The sequence below is a fragment of the Muscardinus avellanarius genome, assembly GCF_963383645.1.
Source record: "Muscardinus avellanarius genome assembly, chromosome: 20".
Taxonomy (NCBI): domain Eukaryota; kingdom Metazoa; phylum Chordata; class Mammalia; order Rodentia; family Gliridae; genus Muscardinus; species Muscardinus avellanarius.
In genome coordinates this window covers 1,270,994-1,291,398 of record NC_137806.1, presented here as the reverse complement: position 1 = coordinate 1,291,398, position 20,405 = coordinate 1,270,994, and the positions used below count along the sequence as shown (strand labels likewise).

The window sequence follows — 20,405 nt, the reverse complement described above, 5'->3', positions numbered from 1 at the left end:
CACACAGCACTTGGTAAAGCTTCCCCCAAGTCCCAATCCTCCCCTTCCATGTACATGATATCAAGACTGCTGTTAATTTTGCATATGTATACAGCACCAATGGAGTTTTTCTGTCACTAATTCTCCGTCCCCTCCACGCCACCCTCCCGTAAGGCCCCTCCATCATCCTGCAGGGGTTTCTCTTTTTTTATCTGGAGTCCCCTTCGTATCCTGATTTCTCCCTAGCTTCCAAATATGACAGAAAACACAGGACCCTCACTTGCTGTGACTGGCTCATCTTGCTTAGCAGAATGTTCTCTAGGAATGATGTGATTTTGTCCTTTATTGTTGAATAGTAGTCCACTGTATCCGTGTGTGTGCAATGTATATCCTCTATATAATCCAGTAATCCAATCAACTTTTGATGCACAGCTCGGCTGTTTCCTGATTTGGCTAGTATAAATGGTGCTGCTCTAAGCATAAATATTCACATATCATTATAATAGTCTGATTTCAATTTCTTTGAAAAGATACCCAGGAGTATCTTATTTCTAATTTTACAAGGGATCCTCTTTGTAATTTTACAGAGTAGTATGCCAAGGTTGGAAAAATATTCTATTTGTTTGGTTGTGAATGTGTTTTAATTTTTGTTTCCATATAATTAATCTAACATCCAAATGTAAATTTAAAAAGTCACATGAAACCTGCACCTACCCCAAGTTTTCATTCAGTATCAGGTAAAGGTTTTTATTGTAATACAAGTTTGACTTTTATAACCTATTAATGGTAAGTAAGACGCCTTACACTCACAGACGTCTGACACTGATCTAAATCCTGTGCATATATTTAAGCCATCTAAGCTCACAACCCTCCTTTGGAAGCAGGGCAGAAACCTGGGAACGAGAAGGTTAAAAGAAGTCATCTGTATAAAGAACAGAAATAGGGAAGGAAAAATAGATGTAGGGATAACAGTGGGAGTAAATGCAAAACTTCAGCCCCAAGATGATCAAAGGAAAAAGGATGAGAGGAAAGACAGTAGCCCCGGGACATGAGAAAGGTCCTGGACCTCTGGAGTAGAGATGCAAATTAAGGCTTGACACTGGGAAAAAGACATCTGATCCCCAAGATCCCAAAGTGACCACTCACACAAGAGCAGGTGAGGAACCACAATAAAAGATAAAAACTCATCTCTGAGCCGGGCATGGTGGCGCACGCTTGCAAGTCCAGCATTCGGGAGGCTGAGACTAGGGGATCATGGTCCGCGGACAGCTTCAGCTACTTATAGGCCCTTCGCAAGTCAGTAAAACTAAAAAAATATGACTGGGGGTGTAGCTCGGAAGTACAGTGCCCCTGGGTTCCATTCCCAGTACCAAAAAAAAAAAAAAAAAATCTCCTCTCCCATGAACTTCAGTGCTTATTCTCTTTCAAAGACTCCTCCTGTGTATGTGTGTAGGGGAGCTAACTTGTTTTCTTTCTTTCTTTCTTTCTTTCCTTCTTTCTTTCTTCCTTCCTTCTTTCCTTCATCTTTACTGGGCTTGACATAAATCTTTATACCCTATATCCTCCCTTCTATAGTGTGTCAATTAATTTTTTAATTTCTCAGACAAGAACCCAAATAAAAGGGAAAGTTTGCATAACTTTTGCATCCCAGATGGGGCAACTAGAGAAAGGACCCAGTGAATAATTGGCTTACACTTTGAGGTAGATACTCCGATTGTGCCTATTTTTATCCGAGTAAAAGGAAACACAGAAAATAAATGACAAGCTAGTATTCCAGCCCCAGGCACTTGGGCTGCAAACAAGCATTAACAACCCGCTCTATGCTTCTCAGGAGGGGGAAAGCGAGGCACCCTGGGGACAGGACAGATCCCGGGGGAAAGGAACTAAGGGAGGGAAGAGGAGGCACTGTCTTAAATGGAAGCAATCCCTGCAACTTTCCTGGCCTGCAACAACGACTAGCCAAGGATACAGAAGAGAAAGAAGAAAAGAATCTCCGTCTGTGGCTGTGTTGGTGAACCATGTATCATATCCCACTTAAGACACACATCTCATGTGAACATTTCTAACATAAGAGAGGCATATCATACTAGCTGTTATTATTATTATCATTATTATTATTATTGTTATTATCACATGCTACAATAGTGAATTCTTCTATCGGTGTTATCATAAGTGGAATGAAATACTGTAATTAGTAGTAGTAGCTGCCAGACCTGAATCCTAAATACTACAGCAGCCGTAAGGGATACAGGGTAGTTGATGTAAACACCATGGCTAACAGTGGGGTGAACTGTTTACCCTTATCACATGTTAGACTTAGCATGGCACTAGGTTTTTCTGCTACTCACTAACTACCACCAGTCCCCCAAGGCAAGGCGTTCTTTCGAGGTTGGCTCCGTCTGAAACAGTTAAAACCCGTAGGACCGCATCAAGGAATACTCCAGTAGATTTTTCACTAGAGCAATCAATAACACGGACGACTCTATTCAAGCCGTTTGTGTACACAGAGGTGATCTGAGAGTGATATTTACATCTTCGTAAGATAGACTGCTTCTCCTTCCCCCAGGGAAACCTTTTCCCCAGTTCGTATAGTGAACTCCTCGCCCGTCCGTCCAGAGGAACGTGTGCTCAGAATTGACATCATTCAGTCCCGTCCAAACGTTAAAGGTGGAGTCCTTCAGAAGGTAGGTGAGAAACGCTGAAAAAAAGTTTCACAAATTATTTTTAAGGTTGAGGGAGTTAATACTGAAAGTATAAAATATATTTTAAGTATGTTTGTCTTTGCAGTGCTGGGAATTGAACCCAGGGGCATTGTGCCTCCAAGCTATGCCCCCAGCTCTTTTCATTTTATTTTTTAATTTTTTAAAATAAGGTCTTGCTGGGGCCAGGAGTGGTGGTGCATGCTCGGGAGGCTCAGACATGAGGATCACACAGGTTTGAAGCCAGCCTCAGGTACTGAGTGAGGCTCTCAGCAACTTAGTGAGACCCTGTTTCCAAATAAAGTATAAAATAGGTCTGGGAGCACCCCCAGTGCCACACACACACACACACACACACACACACACACACACACACAAATAAGGCCTTGCTAAATTGCTGAGACTATCTTCCAACCTGTGATCCTTCTGTCTCAACCTCCCAAGTACTAGGATTATAGACATGTGTCACCTTATCCACTTATTTTAAATATGTTAGTTTCAATATACTGGGCATGTGATTCAAGTCTTTATGATTATTTAAAAGCACTTGCCACCAAGAGTGGTGGCACACACTTGTAATCCCAACACTCGGGAGGTTGAGACCAGAGGATTGTGGTTCATAGACAGCCTTGGCTTCTTAGAGAGGCCCTTTGCAACTCAGACCCTGTTTCAAAAAATAAAAAGACTAAAAAATAGGGCTGGGAGTATAGCTCAGAGGTATAATGCCCCTAGGTTTCATTCCCAGTTCCGGGGGGGGGGGGGCACTTCCATAATTCCATGTAAACAGATACATTCTACTCTTAGCAACATGTTAGGCATTGAGCTTTGAGCTTTGGACTTTGAAAAGTTTCCTCCAATAAGATTCTAGGTTTATTCAGGCCACCGCAACTGTACACGTTGCTGTGGAGGCTGAAGTCCACCCGTGCCCCATCTCCACGCTGCCGTGCACTTTGACCCGGGCGGTGGCTGCCTCCTATCCTGCAGGAGGAAGCACATTTTTCAGATTCATAAAAGTCATCCTATGAATTAGGAGCTGTCCTGGTTCTGCAAGTAAAATACCCAATTTTTTTTTTAACGTGGTACTGTGGTTCTTGGAAGCCCTTCTACCTCCGGGCTATACTCCCAGACCTATTTTAGGCTTTTTATTTGGAAACAGGGTCTCTTAAGCCAGCGCAGCTGGCTTCGAACCTGCGAGATCCTCCTGTCTCCGCCTCCCAAGTGCAGGGATTACAAGCGTGCGCCACCATGCCCAGCTAAAATACCCAATTTTAATAACTAGCAGAGAGCGCTCTTAACCCAGAAAAGTTCTGAAATTCAAAACAAACATTAGGCTCTCAAATTAGCAGGATCTCAGAATGCTGAATCAAAAGAGCTACCCAGCCAGATGTGATGGGACATACCTACAATCCTGGTACTTGGGAGGCTAAGATGGAGGACTGCAGGTTCAAGGCCAGTCTCAGAAACTTACAGTTTCAGCAACTCAGTGAGATCCTGTTTCAAAATAAAAAGGTAAAATAGGGCTGGGGGTATAGCTCAGAGGTAGAACGCCCTTGGGCTGAATCCCCAGTAATGCGTGTGCGCGCACACTCACACACACACACACACACACACACACACACACACACACACACACAGAGCTACCCAACTAGGATTTGGGATTCCTCTTGCATAGACCATTCCTAGAGGTCAGTGGCCATCTACTGGAACCAGGGGCATCTGATGCCAGCTACCCAACTAGGATTTGGGATTTCTCTTGCATAGATCATTCCTAGAGGTCAGTGGCCATCTACTGAGTTTGCTTGGAACCAGGGGCATCTGGTGCCGACATGCTTGCATCTTTTGGTGAGGAGATCTAGAGAAACCCAGACCCTGTAGAACAACGTGGTGTTTCGCTTCCTTACGCGGTGGCAGGTTGAGTACTGCGCGATCCCCGCCTCTTTCCTTCAGCCCACCCCGCCCTCCCGCAGCAGCTGCCTTCCGTGGCCACGACTGTTCCCAAACCACTGACTCGCAGGTGAGCAGGCATCTGCTCTATACAACAGCAATTTGCAAATTTGCAAGCCTTTAGTCTTAAACGTGTCTCGTGAGTATAAATAGAAAAAGGAATGACTAAATACTTGGGGTGACTAAAAGAAAATGCAAACTAGAAGTGTTTAGTGATACCAAGAGCTGTTTATTCATGAACAAACAAGTCTATGATAGGTCAGCCATTGCTATATGCTTGCTCTTGTTCCAGACAAAAAAAAATCACTCAGAGATTTACTTTTTTCCTCAATTAACAAAAGGTTCAAAAAAAACCAAGACTTTTCTTCCAACATGTTTCAGAGGAATAAGAACATTGTCTGGGCGTGGTGGGCACGCTTGTAATCCCGTGCTTGGGAGGCGGAGACAGGAGGATCGCACAGGTTCGAAGCCAGCCGCGCTGGCTTAAGATACCCTGCTTCCAAATAAAAAATATAAAATAGGTCTGGGAGTGTAGCCCGGAGGTAGAAGGGTTACATCCCCAGTACCACCACCAAAAAAAAAAAAGAACATTGGTTGGATATTTATTTTGGTTTGATTTTGTGTCCTAAATATGATCTAACTTAAACCCTGTCCTCAACTTGAAATGAAATGTGGAAAAGTTCTACCCACCAATATTCAGCACTGACTTTTTTTTTTTTTTACTGCCAACAGCCACAATCAGAATTCAACAACGTGTGCCTGTTTTGCCAGGAATAATGTTATTTTACCTCAAAATTGTTTCCTTCTGCACATCTCTATTACCCAGGTTCTAATTTGTTATCCCAGGAATCAACACTTTGTGGTTGAGAGAGGAAATCGGTTACTGTGTTTCTCTGCTGGGGAGCTAAACCCAAAGTGCAGTAGGCTGGTTAGAGAAACGCGTGTGTTAGACTTGGCCATTGCGTGGTTCGGCCCTTTCCTGTGGGTGTCTAGCAAGTTGCTGCACTTGTCAAAGTCCTCAGCTTTCAAAGAAAGCTTGGCTGGTCAGCTTACTAAACAATTTCTTCTAAGACAGCACATGGCCGCCCTCATACGCTAAGCAACAGGAAGAACACCATACGGGATTCTAGTACCTTCTTTCTGATATTTGTAGAAATATATCATTTTTGGTAGAAAATCATTTGGGAAATCAAAGCATCTCAGAACAAAGGAGACCATACAGAACATCTAGTCTACATTTTTCTCATTAAAAAACATTTATTAAAGAGGTGCGTGGTGGCGCACGCTTGTAATCCCAGCATTTGGGAGGCTGAGACAGGAGGATCCGGGTTCGTGGACAGCCTCAGCTACTTAGTGAGGTCCTCCGCAACTCAGTGAGACCCTGTTTCAAAATAAAGAATAAAAACTAGGGCTGGGGCTAGAGCTCAGAAGTAGGATGCCCCTGGGTTTCATCCCCAATACTGCAAAAAAAATTATTTATTTATATTTTAGTCCCAGGGATTGAACTCAGGCATACTACATCTGAACTACACCCCTGGTCCTTTTCTTTGTTTTCTTGTTTTGAAGCAGGGTCTTGTTAGGTTGCTGGGAATCTCTATACGTTGATGAGGCTAGGCTTGAACCTGCCATCCTCCTGACTCAGTCTCCCCAGTACTGGGATTACAAGTGTGCACCACATGCCTAGCCTTCCACATGAACTTATACTCACAACAAACAGTTATTGACCCTCTTCTCTGCACGGCATAGCAGTGAGGACACGTGGCCCTATGGCATCCATGCCAGTACCTCCCAGCATGGGCACTTTCCATCCTTTAGAAACCTCGGCTCCCTCCTGAAGCGACCCATGTGCTCAGGTGCAGTGGTTACAAAGGCCTGCACATTTCCCTGTCTATTTCCCTGTGACTGCCATTCCTGAGTCCTGCACATTCCTTCAGGGGCTGCACAGGATGATCCTTCAAAGTCCATAACCCCTCTGCTCCGGTCTGGCCAGCCTAAGGGTCTTTGGTCCATGACTTCCTTGCAGGGCTTTCCAAGCCCTTCAGCTCTGGCCTGAATCTCTTGCAGATGGTTGTGGGCCTCCCCATCCCTTTTGTCCACCTCTTTTCCTGTTGTTGTTGTTGTTGTTGTTGTTGTGTGGTTTTTGTATGTGTGGTACCAGAAATTGAATTCAGGGGCATTCTGCCTCTGAGCTACACCCCCATCCCTGTGCTACTTCTTATTTTGAAACAGTGTCTCACTGAGTTGCTGAGGCTGGTCTGTAACCCGCAATCCTTGTTAAGTTGTGGACACTTATCTTGAACCTGCGATCCTCCTGACTCAGCCTCCCAAGTACTAGGGTTACAGGAATGTGCCACCATCCCTGGCTCCATCCTTCGTAGCATAAATCATAAATGTAACCAAGTACTTATTTTTCAGCAAAGATGACCACAAAAGACTGTGCAAAAGCGGTAAGTACCTTTCTTCTGACAACATTAGAATCAATTTTACAACATGCTACGTGGATGTGACACGTTTTCTCATGTGGGGTTCTTTAGAGCTCTAACTTATCCTTGTGTTTTATCAACTTTTTCTGAATTTGTTCAAATTTCATAGATGTCGGCTTTGTTGTATTCTATTATACATGACCCAGAGACTAGAAGAGAAGTAAATGAGAAATCAGACAATTTTCATGTTATTCTTAGAACCACTCTTCTTTGGCTTTTGGGAAAACAAACCATCTTGTTGGAAACAGATGGAATTCAAGCTGACCAGCTCTGGGTTTAATTCCAAGCTCTACTCTTTACCAAGCAAGTTCCCTGACTCTAGGCTAGACTATTCGGTACTGATACTAGGAATTGAACCCAGGGGCTCTCTCCCTTTGAGCCATATCCTCAACTCTTTCTATATTTTTTTAAACAGGCTTTCACTAAGTTACTGGGGGTCTTGCTAAGTTGCTGAGACTGGCCTGTGATCCTGTGCCTGTGATCCACCTGTCTCCGCCTCCCAAGTACTATTATATAGTCATAGTATATAGTATTATAAGTGTGCACCACCGTGCCTGGCTCTGAACACCACTTCCTAACTCAAACCACGAGATAATAACACCTGCTTCATGCAGGTGCTCTGAAAATGGAAAGTGATTCTTTGCAAAAAGCCCAGGATGGCCCCTGCTCCCCCAGCCCTTTCTAGTTTTTACTCTGAAAAACCAAAAAGATATAAACAGCCGTGCCCTACTATTTACCGGAAAAGCAATTTAAATGCATCATAAACTGGAAACGGCCAACCTACCTTGCTCTTTTTCATTGCGGATGGATACCAGATTTCCTCCCTGTGCTATACAATCTTTTCGTGCATCTTGCCAGGTTTTTCTTTCTTCTTCATAAAATCCAAAGACTTTGAAACACTGAGATGGAAGAGGGAAAATGCATAGAGGTTAGCTAAAAGTAACAGCATGTGCTTGAAATGACATCAAATTATTCATGAAGATGAGAGCTAAATATAAATTTTCTCACAACCAAATAGCGATTTAAAAACTAAGTTAGCTTCTGACTCACAAACTTTCTTTACAAAGCTGTGTTCTCCTTGAGATAAGGATACAGCTGCTCGGATAACATCTCAAGTGTGCCTTGGTTTCCACTGAGAAATTGTCATGGCAACTTTCTCTTACGCTTGCGCAAAGTGTGCCGAAATGATGAGCCGGCCAAAAAATCTGAGCTGAGATATTCCTTGCTCTTTTTCTTTTTGTCTTTTTTTGGGGGGAGGGGTTACTGGGTAATTAACCCAACGGTATTCTACCTCTGGGTTCTAGTTCTAGCCCTTTTTATTTTTTGTTTTGCTAAGCTGCTGAGGGGCTCTTTAAGTTGTTGAAGGTGGCCTTGAACCTGCGATCCTCCAATCTCAACCTCCCAAGTATTGGGATTACAGGCTCTGTGGCTAATTCTCCTCCTACCTTGTTATTGTACCAGCTCCAACCTTCCTTACAGCCCCCCGGGTGCGGGGGCAGGGTGGGCGCAGTGGTGGCATTGATGCTGCTATTATGTCGCTGGCAGATGAAAGTATGTGGGTAACCGCAGTTAATGTCATTCCAAAACCCTGGCAGAGAGCAAAATAATCAAGTTAGATTTACGTGTTTATGTTTAAAAACACCATTCTTAGCCAGGCGTGGTGGCGCACGCTTGTAATCCCCGCGCTTGGGAGGCGGAGACAGGAGGATCGCGCAGGTTCAAAGCCAGCCTCGCTGGCTTAAGAGACCCTGTTTCCAAATAAAATATAAAATAGGTCTGGGAGTGTAGCCCAGAGGTAGAGGGCCCCTGGGTTCCGTCCCCAGGACCATCAAAAAAAATTCTCTTTTAGAAATGCATTTACATTTTATAAGGATTCTCAGAAATGATTTAAAATGTAATGTTTGTTTTTATGCAGGGACTAGAAGCCTGCACACCGTGATCCTTCTTCTGTTCTTTCACTCAACCTGATGATAATTCAACTATATAGATCGGTCTCTATGACCCAGGAGGCTTGGTGTCGCACACTTATCTTCTAATAAATAGTCACTATTAATAATAAATATAATAATGTCAAATTATCTGCTCAACTTTAGATGCATTTTTATTTAATTTTCTCAAAAATAGAAAAATATGCCATTATTCCCAACTTGTAGAAATAATAAAGAAATGGAGAGAGAGACCAGTGGGATGATAAACATATTCCGGATATGTTTCTCAAATAAGATCATGAAAAAGTGTTTCATAATTTGTGAAGAAGTGAGAAGACGGACTGTGTCATCTATTAAACACATCCAAAAACAAAGACAGGTGACATTTTGCAGGATTAAATCTAAGCAAAAGTATTCTTACAAATTGAACATTTATGCTGCTAAGACTAAAATTCTCTCTTCTTGCTTGACTTAACTACACCATTTGCGAGTTTCAGCCTAAGGATATAGGAAACGCCACATGAAGCCACACTTCTTCGAGAAGAGGTGCGGATTGGCTACCTGAGTTTGTGTACATGGTTACACAATTTTCATCATCATTGGCAAAATTGGGTTCACCAGTGGCCCAGGCAACATAATCCACTTTACTTCCATCCATCCACCTGAAAAAAAAAAAAGGTAACAATCCAGTCGTTACAATAATTGGCTATAACCTAGAGATGGGAGAGAGTGAGTTAAACAAGATGAAGGGGCAGGATTCCAAGCCCGCTAGGGGGAGAGACCTCGAGTGCCCTCAAGTAAGAGAATGGCAGGGAACCCCAAGTGCGGGCCCTGCTGGCCCTCGGTGTGCGCTCCTGTCACAGCCGTGAGGCCTTTGGTTAAATCACAAACAAACTCAAAAGTGAATTTCATATTGCAAAACATGACTTATCAACAATAAAGCAACCACCAAAAGATGTTTTAGACAGATGTGACTAATGGATATTAGTCTGTCTTCTTTTCCTCCCTGAAAGAAACTACCTTTAGTCCTGAAGTAGGAAAAGGAACGGAGATCCTGATGACTCTGGAAGTAGCCAGAAGTAAAAATCCCCCTAGCACCCTATAGGCATGATGCCCCACCTGACCAAACCACCCACTGACAGGCAGAGTAAAACGTCCTCATGAGGCCCATTCTCTGGGTCCCAAGTTCTCCTAAGGCCAGTGGACCAATGCCTATCCTAAGAAGTTATAGAAATTCCGAGAGTGATCGCTGGAAGCAAAAGAGATCAGCAATTTGACCCTCTCGTCTAGAGCTGGGAAACAGGGTCCTTTAAAAGTAATGAGCTGGATGCAGGTCTCTGCTGCTCAGTGACAGTAGTAAGGATCCACGGGGCATATGTGCCTAAGATATCTGTACATCACGACGTACACATTAATGGACAAGAAAAAAATCCAAAATGCATGAATTTTCTCCCTCCTACATGGCTTTCCTTGGCTCCTGTGTCTCACAGAAATCAGAATAATCATTCTTTTGAAGGAAAGTGCTTCATACAATTGAAAGTTCACCTCAAAACAGTGGTCCTGAGCAGGGAGTAAACAACAGAAATGGGACCCTCGGTTCTGGGCACCAACGTAAACCCCAATTAGATCATAAATGCGTAAGTAAACTCAGCATTCATATCTATCTAATACGTAGCTGACGATATCCTAAAACAAGACAGATGACATTTTGCAAGATCAAATCTAATTCTGAGTTGTCTGAGATTTATTAATGTTGAAGATATTTAACAAGATTTTTTCTAATTTTTTTTTAATTTTATAATATATTATTTTTAATTTTTTTATTGGTGCACTGTAGTCATACATCTAAATGGGATAAAAGGCTTGTGAAGACATACATGCACACATCACCCAATTAGCCCTTACCCAGTCCCCACCCCGCTCCCTCCACATCCCTCCTTCCCATGCTTGGCTTAGCGATTGACCTTGATATGTTTGTGCTCTAGAGAGCTCCCCTCTTCCCCCTCCCATCCCCTCAGTTAGGTCGCCTTATTTGCTCCTCTACAGGGTCTCCTTCTTCATCTAGAGTTCCTCCTGGTACCCATTTCTCCTTAGCTTTTACCTATGAGGGAAAGCACTGATTTCTTCTTTTTTTCTGACTGACTGATTCACTTAGCAAATGTCCCCCAGTTCCATCCATTTCCCTGTAATTGATGTAACTGTTTTTCTTAATTCTTTTTTTCTTCTTTTCTTTGAGCAATGTTTTTCATACTGAGAGTGCTATAGGGTTTTTAAAAATGCATTCAGTAAAGAAAAGCCTCAGAATAACTAAAATTTTGTTTTAACTTTCTTTACTTACACAAACTTCTTATCCAAGCTGATTAATAAGCCAATGAAATATGGTGTCTGTGTGCCAATCCTGTTTGCCTGAAACACAAAATTTTATATATAGTTCAGCTCCTAATCAGATAATAATAATTTTTTAAACAAAACAAAATGTTGCATATTCTATGTTATGTTCTTCATAGAAATAAAAATGATGTGCGCACATTAAATGGCCTAATTTATGAAGCAGATACCTGAAGTCATTCTCTATAGTATCAAGGGCCTCTGACAGTGTTGAAGAAATTCTTTAAAACAAAGTAGCCAGTGGGGATTATGCATCAAAGGAAATACTTTTCTATACACATGGAGTCGACATGTAATATGTATTATAAATGTATATAATATTGCACAAACATATATTGTAGTCAGACACACATTCATACCAATATAAGCAACTGAATTTCCCTCTTCCAGTACTGATGGGTGTTTTTCTATTTTCCTTTTTATTGCCTTTTGGCAAACAATAGGATGTTATAAAGATTTTTATTCAGAAGATACTGAGCCAATCACCCTTAGGAAAATTAAATTATACCTTCAATAATGTCTGACAATTTAGATACAACCAAGAAAAATTCTTATATAAAAAGTGAAGCAACAGATAGCTAGCCAACAATTTGGTCCAGCTAATAGGGACTTTTTTTAATGAAGAGTCAAGCTGCAAGACACGTAAAAAGGCCGGGATTGACATAAAATAACTAGTTATGTCTTACAACCTTTAAATATCAAATTAACAAACTAAAAGCCATCAAGTATGGATGTTCACAAAGCCCAGACTAAAAAAAAGAATGTTTTTGAACTCTGCAATTCTGTATTAACTATTAACTATTTAAATAAGCTGTAATCTCCCTTATGGCCCTCTAAATTTAGAAGTTTTGAATTCAACTCATAGCTTGAAATGATACGACGGGGCGCTGGCATTATCTTTGTTTATAGCATCACTGTTTTTGTCTTGATTGTATTCTTACGTATTTCCATAAGAACTTCTTTTCACTTTCACTTTTAATAGAAACAAGATCACCAAAATTCTTCTTGCAAAATGTCCGGGCATCGTCCATGGTCTCCTTCTCTTTGCTAAAATAGTACTGGTAGTCTTTGTAAATAACCCAGCCATCTGCAGTGACTGGTGGATCTAAAAACAATGAGAAAAGGTGACGAATCATCCTTAGAGGAGCTGGTGAGTACGCGTTCGGTAGCTATGTCAGACATATCTACAACTTTGAGAGCCCCCAGTAAGCAGAATTTCTCTGTTGGACACAGACTGAAGCCAGACGTGGAGGAACACGCCTGTAAACTCAGAAGGCTGAGAAAGGAGAAAAACAGGCTGGAGGCCAGCCTCAGCAACTAGTGGGGCCCTCTGCAACTCCGTCATGGCGCTAGCATTTTAAGTTTGCCAAATTTGCTGCAGTGAAAGTCTTAATTTTAGGCATAATTTCCTATAGCCTATCACTTACTGGCTAGTATTTACACGCGCCCTTATTTTCTGCCTCCTCTATACAGTTGTCCAAACCAGATCACGTGTTTACCAAATGTCCTTCCATCATTGAATCTGTCCCATTAAATTGCCCTCATGCCCTAATAAGCAGTTCCCAACTGTATGGATGCGTGCCCGTGTGTGTGTGTGTGTGTGTGTGTGTGTGTGTGTGTGCATGTGTGTGTGCATGCACGCGTGCGTGCGCATGTGCCTTTGCGTGTATGTTTGTGCGTTGTATACGGATGAATTTGATTTTTAAGAGTGCTAACCTCTAACTTTAGAAATTAAATAGTTTGGTTCAGATAAACATTTCTCACTGAAATTTCACAGTTCATTGTAATAAAAATGACCTTTGGCATACAGTAATGAATTGGCTACTAATGAATTTGTTAGTAGCATCCTGATAATGTGCATTCATGAGTTATTTTCAAACTTGTGCATTTGTGCATGGGTGTTTTGGAAATATTTATATTAAGTTCCACTTGGTTCCTGATGAACATAAGAATAGGAATGCCTTCCTGTGAAGAGTATTTTTCCTTTAAAAAAGTAAAAAGGTTAATTATTTTTAAAAAATAAAAATAAAATAACAAAATAGGGCTGGGTGCAGCTCGGAATGCCCCTGGGTTCAATCCCCAGTAACACACACACACACACACACACACACACACACACACACACACGCCTACGGCCAAATAGCCACCTCCCACTAGCCAGGTCCCTTCCCACGTAAGTTCCACGTGTCGTTCGTGAGTACAAGAACCCCGGTGTTCTCTCACGGAGAGGACAGCAGAGCTGGAAGCATTTATATGCGTGCGCCATGATGCTCCAGGTCCAAGGAATGTGAGCTCTGAGAAATCAGATTTCATCCCAAATTAAGAAATAACTTCTTACAGATGGAACGGGGCTCTTAAAAGTAGGATCAGTGAACCAAGGAATTCAACAGACCAACAAGACTTCCAACTCTTGGAATTGTGCGGTTCTAGGCTACAGAAAGGGAGGTGAAGTTCCCCAAAGATCTGATATCTTGATATGATCCTAATCCTTGGAACCTGAGAATGTTACCTATAACACCAAGGACTTTGTAGGTGTGATTAACTGAAGACTCCTGAGAAGGAGAGTGCATCCTGGATGTTCTGGGTGGGCCCTGAGTGTAACTCTAGTGTCCTTATCAAGGGAGGCGGCGGATGTGTGGCTACAGAAGAGGATGACAGGACAGCTGGCCGAGGTGCCACACTGCTGGGACTGACAGAAGCAGGAGCCGTGGACCACCCACAGCAGAGAAAGACGCTCTGAAAGCTGGGCGCCAAGGAGACAGCTTCTGCCCTAAAGCCTCTGGAGGCAGCGTGGTGATGCAGACCTCTGGATTGGGGCCCAGGGAAGCTATTTCACATTTCTGACTTCTAGAATTATACTGGGATAAACATGTGTTGTTTTAAGCCACCAAGTTTGTGGTAATTTGCTACAGCTGCTACTGGCCATGTGAAAAGAAGAAGGCAGGGGAAGGGAGGGGGAAGGAGAGGGGTGAAAGGAGAAAGAGGAAGAGGAGGGGAGGGGGAGGAGGGGAGGAGGAGAGGAGGAGGGGAGGAGGAGGAGGAGGGGAGGAGGAGGAGGGGAGGAGGAGAGGAGGAGGGGAGGAGGAGGGGAGGAGGAAGAGGAGGAGGAGGAGGGGAGGAGGAGGAGGAGGAGGAGGAGGAGGAGGAGGAGGAGAGGAGGAGGCGGCATCCACTACACCTGAGCTGCTTGGATTTGATTCATGAACCCATGTGAAATTATACTAAACGGTCTTATGTTTGCGGATGTGGGCTTCTCCCTGGTGAAAAAGAAATTCATCCTTTCATGAGATTCTCAGAGATATTGAGGATGTCTGATCTGTACATTCCTAGGGTAATGCTGTTTTTCTGGGAGAAATTTTCCAAGAAAAAAAGGGAAAGAAGGTAACTAATGCAGAGATCAGGAACCAGGGAAGGACTTACTGTCTTGAGGAGCTGGCGTTGGCTCTGGGTTTAGTGTTTTTCCTGTAAAACAAGAGAAAAAGATAGAAAATGTGCTTAGGTATCTGTTTTTACATTTCTTTCTATTTTCATGACTCAGTATTGCTAAAATTTCAGCCATTCCTTCCTGGACATCGTCTACTCTCCTATTCACTTAGGCTATGGGGGAAAAAAGACAAGAGAAGTAGGCATTCATTTTTTAAATCAGGTATAATAACGGACACTGGAAATGGAAGACAGTTTCTAGGCACAAGTAGTATCATATAAAGAAAAAATTTTAAACTATGAGTTTTAGAATCAGGAAGCCTATTTTCAAATCCTAAGCCTGGGTTTGGACTGTTTAGCCTTTATTTTGTCAGCTACAAAATGAGATTAGTAATATGTGTAAATAGATAGTATAAAACACATGAATTACTGGTATGTCAAAGATACTCAGTAGGTATTACTTTTTTAATCACATATCTTATAATTAGCCATAAAATTACTTACAATTACTTCTGGTATTACTTATAGAATCATTATTGGGAATGACTTGTAAACTCTTATATATAAAATGGGAATACAGTTTCTTCAGACAATCTTACTAAATATATACTTTACTAAAATTAAGTGAATATTTTTCTTTCCAAGTAGTACATCATATACGGATTTTGCTGGAATCAGATAAAAGGACTCGTGTTATCTATATTTTGAATTGATTATTTAACACCCATAAGAATGGAGCAGAGCTACTATTAATACAAAAAGTCATTGCTGTTTAGGAGAATTTTTTTTAAACATGGCCCACTGATTCCTCTATTTAGGAAACTGTGTGGTGGTGGTGGGGTTCTAGGGATCAAACCCAGGGGCATTCTACCTCCGAGCTACAACCTCAGTCCTATTTTATTTTTTATTTTGAAACAGGGTCTCACTAAGTTGCTAAGGTCCTTACCAAATTGCTAAGACTGTCCTCAAACCTGTGGTCCTCCTGCCTCAGTCTCCCAAGTACTAGGATTACAGGCCTGCAGCACCACACCCAGCTTAGCACTGAGCTAAGCAGAAGGAGTAAGCAGGTAGGCAGAGAGCGCAGGAGAGCAGTGCTGTGCCTCCAGTGGTAGGTGGGGACTGTCCTACTGACGAATCCTGGTGCCTACACCAGGATTCCCCAACAGCAGAGGGCAATGTGGTTCCATGTATCTATTTATAACAGAGGAAATTGGTCTTTATTTTCTTTGAAGGGCAGTTTTGTTTATTTGTTTGCTTATTTTTCCATCTTAACACCAGAACCTGGATCTTCTGAGCTCAATGCCTGGCTGGATAGGTGGGACTCTCTGAGTCATCATCAATGGCGGGTCTGACAGCCTTCGCAGCTCCCCGTGGACGGCGCTCTCCATGTTTAACTCTCAGCTGAGAAATCAATACTAAACACGCTCAGACTTGGAGCAACCTCTGCCGATTCGATGACCAATGCCAGTCAGGAGGTGGAAATTCCAAAAAGAACTTGAACTGCCCAACGGCTACTCTGCTTCACAGTGCAGGGCCCCCACCCACTCCCGCTGCTGCAGAACCTGGCCCGAATCAGAGTGGCTCGTGGGAACAATTTTGGAGGACGTGATGCTTGCCCAGGATTCTCGGTGGCCTTTGACCTTCTGTTCCTTTGAAACATTTATCTGTACTCAGCGGCCTTGATCTCATCCTGCGAAGGGACACCCCTGACAGTTCCCTTTTTCTATGATTTTGTTTGGTTGGTTCTTCTAATAGAGGGAAGACATTAGAGTGCCAGAGGCCTAGTTCTCTAATGTGAGGGACGGGGAGACAAACGTCTGTACCTTTTTGTATCTGGCAAATCCAGTTGTTAAGGTGTTCGCAGTTAATATCATTCCACGACATGCCAGGTTCGCCTTTAAGCTCACCACAGTACTCAACATTTTGATAATTATTTGGTTCTCCATAAGCCCAGTTTTCATATGAAACCTATATTAGAAACATTATGCTAGATCAGAAACATTAAACTGCAGCTATTAACAAGGCGTGGCGGCGCGTGTCTGCAATCCCAGTACCTGGGAGGCCGGGACAGGGGCACTGCGGCTTCCAGCAAGCTCAGCGAGTTGGTGAGGCCCTCCACAACTTAGCGAGATCCTGTTTCAAAATAAAAGGAAGAGGGACTAGGGGTAGAGGTCAGAGGTAGAACGCTCCTTGGTTCAATTCCAGTACCACAAAGAAATAAAACTATAAAAATAAGTTGCAAGTACTAACCATTTAAGTCACTATTAATCATCTACCCAAATAGAAAAAGAAAGATATATTTGAATTTTTAATCCATTTATTTGGTTTTTTCTTCTTTTGTGGACTGGGGATGGAACTCGGTCATTCTATCTCCAAGCTACATCCTCACCCTTCCTTTTTTATTTTTTATATTGAAACAGAGTCTCAATAGAGTACTGAGAATCTCACTAAGTTGATGAAGCTGGTCTCAAACCTGTGCCCTTCCTGTCTCAGCCTGCTAAGTACTAGGATTACAGGCACGTGCCACCACATCCATCTGGGCCTTTGCTTAAAAAGCGCAGTTTAGCCGGGCGTGGTGGCGCACAGTTGTAATCCCAGCGCTTGGGAGGCTGAGACAGGAGGATGACACAGGTTCTAAGCCAGCCTCAGCTACTTAGTGAGGCTCTCAGCAACTTAGTGAGACCCTGTTACCAAATAAAGTATAAAATAGGTCTGGGAGTATAGCCCAGAGGTAGAAAAGGCCCTGGGTTCCACCCCCAGTACTACACACAGAAAAAAAGCACAGTTTATGAACATGAGTGGTAAAGAAATAGCTTTTATTATACGGAAAGCTTTTCAGTAGACTATCGTGGAAAATGGTTAACACCTTCTTTACTCCTTTAAATAGAGTGAATCCAGGAGCCACAAAAATATTTATATGAAAAACTTAGCAAAACAGTTCGCCTCTCAGTACTGAAAGTTCCTAAATTACAACTCATTCTTCAGAGATAATATTTCTGCGGGTTGTTTAAGGCTTTTTCTTTACTGAGCAGATAGGATAAAGAGGTGCAATTAGTGCTTCTCACAAAACACCAAAATGTTGCTATTGAAGCTACTAAGCTTTGCCAGAATTAACTGTGGAGATAAATGACGGCCCTGGGGTTCAGTCTTCTATAAAATTTTCAGGATGCAATGAGAACCCACAGTGTTTTGGACTAAGCATTATAATTATTTTCCAGAGATCTAAATATAAAATCCAAACATCAATGGAGCCACCAACTAAACCACCTTACCCAAATACTTTGAAAAGTTGCTGGTAAAGAGGAGGGAGAACTAAAACTGCATAAAAAAAAAAACTTCCCTGGGTGACCAGAGCTGTTAAATATCACCAGCAAGTGCCATAAACTCTCACTTCCCCGATTCCAAGAATAGAGAAGTCAAACAGTTATTTAATGGAAATGTTGGCAGATGTGCCCAGTTCTACTGATCTAGAGGAGGCTATATTATACTCAGTTTTTAAGAATTTAACTGTCACCACATTTGTATGAAATGATGCATATATATATACATACTAGTGGAATTGCATAGAAAATTTTCTCTAGCTATCATAATTACCTGCCCTTTTTTTCTTTCTTGGTATTGGGAATTGAACCCAGGGACATTCTCCCTCCAAGCTAATATCCCTGAAACTTTTTAATTTTGAAACTGGGTCTTACTAACCTGCTGACGGTTTCTCTAAATTGCTTAGGCTGGCCTCAAACCTGCAATGTTTCTGTCTAAACCTCCTAAGTATGGGAACACAGACATGGGCCACCATGCCCACCTAGGAAATATCTTAATAAATAAAAAATTTGATTAAGCCAAAGGATAATATCAAAATAAATATGTAATAAAGTAAGAAAAGGAAATGTTAAATCATATTACTCACGGGAGAACCATCACTCCAGGCGAACCCTTCTGAAGGACTTCCATATGTCAGTCCCAACCAGAATAGTTCATGGTACAGTCCGCCACTCCTAACAAAGCATAAAGGAAACAGAAGCCGTCACGTGAAAGGAGTTCAGCAAACTGGAAAGACGAACCCTATTTGAATGTTTACTCCAAAACGTCAGTTAGTTAGAGATGTAGGAACTAAATATAAGCATGGAACGGGAGGGCATTCGGGAGCAACCCACACATATTCAGAAAATGGTCCACTGTTTGAGGACAAGTCATTGTAAGGACTGAAAAGTGGGTGTTCATTCATTCAGCAAATGCTTTCTGTCTTCTACTTCCCTAGATCAATTAATCACTGGATCTACAACTCTTTAATTAAAGGATTTTGAACAAAATTTAAAAATGTGAACAAAAGGATTTAGAACAAAAAAGGCCCTATGGGTTTGGGGCATGGCACAGGTGTTCAAAGCAGCAGCTGAACCAACAATTTCAGAATTGTAAGTTTTTCCTCAGCATCATTAGCACAAAACAGGTAAAAGGAAGGAGTCCGGTACAGAAAAGCCACTTACGTTATTAATCGCCATATCGCCTGCTGTTCTTCTTTATTATTGACGCTAGCTAGCTCTCCACCCAGGGCTCTGCAAAAATCCCGAGATTCAAACCAAGTTTTCTTCTCGTGTTTCCCCTTGGCAAAGAGCTAAAGATGATATGGTCTCAGAAATTATTTTATACTTCATAGCTTATCAAATCAAGAAAAACAACCATTTATTTATTTATTTATTTATTGGTACTGGGAATTGAACCGAGGGGCAGTCTACTTCCAAGCTACACCCCCCACAGCCCTATTGTACTTTTTATTTGGAAATAGGGTCTTGCTAAGTTGCTGAGAGCCTCAGTAAGTTTCCTTGAATCTGAGATCTTCCTATCTCAGCCTCCCAGGTACTGGGACTACAGATGTGCACCAGCACACCCAAGTAATCATTTACTTTTGGTGAGATTTCATTTCTAGAACTGAGAAGCTTTGCAATAGCCCCAAACAGTTTAAAGTCTATTTATGACTAAATATTTGGGTAGAAAAACTTGGGGGGATCATTTTGTTGAGAAAAACTCAGAAAATAAAATTATTTTCCAGCACAGGAGAAATTAGGTTAAAACCTTAGACACTGTAGGCATATGGATTAGGCACACAGCTCATTATAGAAGGCAAGACTCATTTGGTTAAGTGTGGAAAGTGGCATAGAGATACAAAACAAAAATTTTTGATACAGAGAAAATAAATACCAACATGGAAATTTTAAGGAAAATAAACTTCCTAAAATCGTGCCATAGTGTATTGTCCAGTTTAGCATAAACAACGAGTAACCTGGCAATCTTAAAACATCCTTGACCTGAACTTGATCTGAGCTGACGAGTTATCTTGTCTTGAGCAAGTGTATACATCATTAGTGTCCAAGACTCCTGAGAGTACCTCAGCTTGGGAGACTCTGACATCAGACTTCATGCTTTAAATAAGTTTACTGTCAACTGAATTTTAAAATTTATATATATATATATATATATATATATATATATATATATAGTGTGTGTGTGTGTGTGTGTGTGTGTGTGTGTGTGTGGTGCTGGGGATTGAACCAAGGGGCATTCTA

At 42.0% G+C, this 20,405-nt stretch overlaps 1 protein-coding gene across 1 annotated transcript in view; it reads right to left on the bottom strand.

Moving 5' to 3' along the window:
- The window catches only part of MRC1 (mannose receptor C-type 1), a gene marked incomplete at both ends in the record, with an annotated part of 85,537 nt that overhangs the window by 16,921 nt on the left and 48,211 nt on the right, over positions 1–20,405 (bottom strand). The window contains 10 exons of the mRNA XM_080717253.1: positions 2,511–2,677; positions 7,890–8,004; positions 8,551–8,693; positions 9,595–9,695; positions 11,372–11,439; positions 12,363–12,526; positions 14,842–14,883; positions 16,668–16,812; positions 18,752–18,839; positions 19,329–19,456. Of these exons, the coding sequence (XP_080573379.1) occupies positions 2,511–2,677; positions 7,890–8,004; positions 8,551–8,693; positions 9,595–9,695; positions 11,372–11,439; positions 12,363–12,526; positions 14,842–14,883; positions 16,668–16,812; positions 18,752–18,839; positions 19,329–19,456 (1,161 nt within the window). The remainder of the gene's footprint in view (positions 1–2,510; positions 2,678–7,889; positions 8,005–8,550; positions 8,694–9,594; positions 9,696–11,371; positions 11,440–12,362; positions 12,527–14,841; positions 14,884–16,667; positions 16,813–18,751; positions 18,840–19,328; positions 19,457–20,405) is intronic.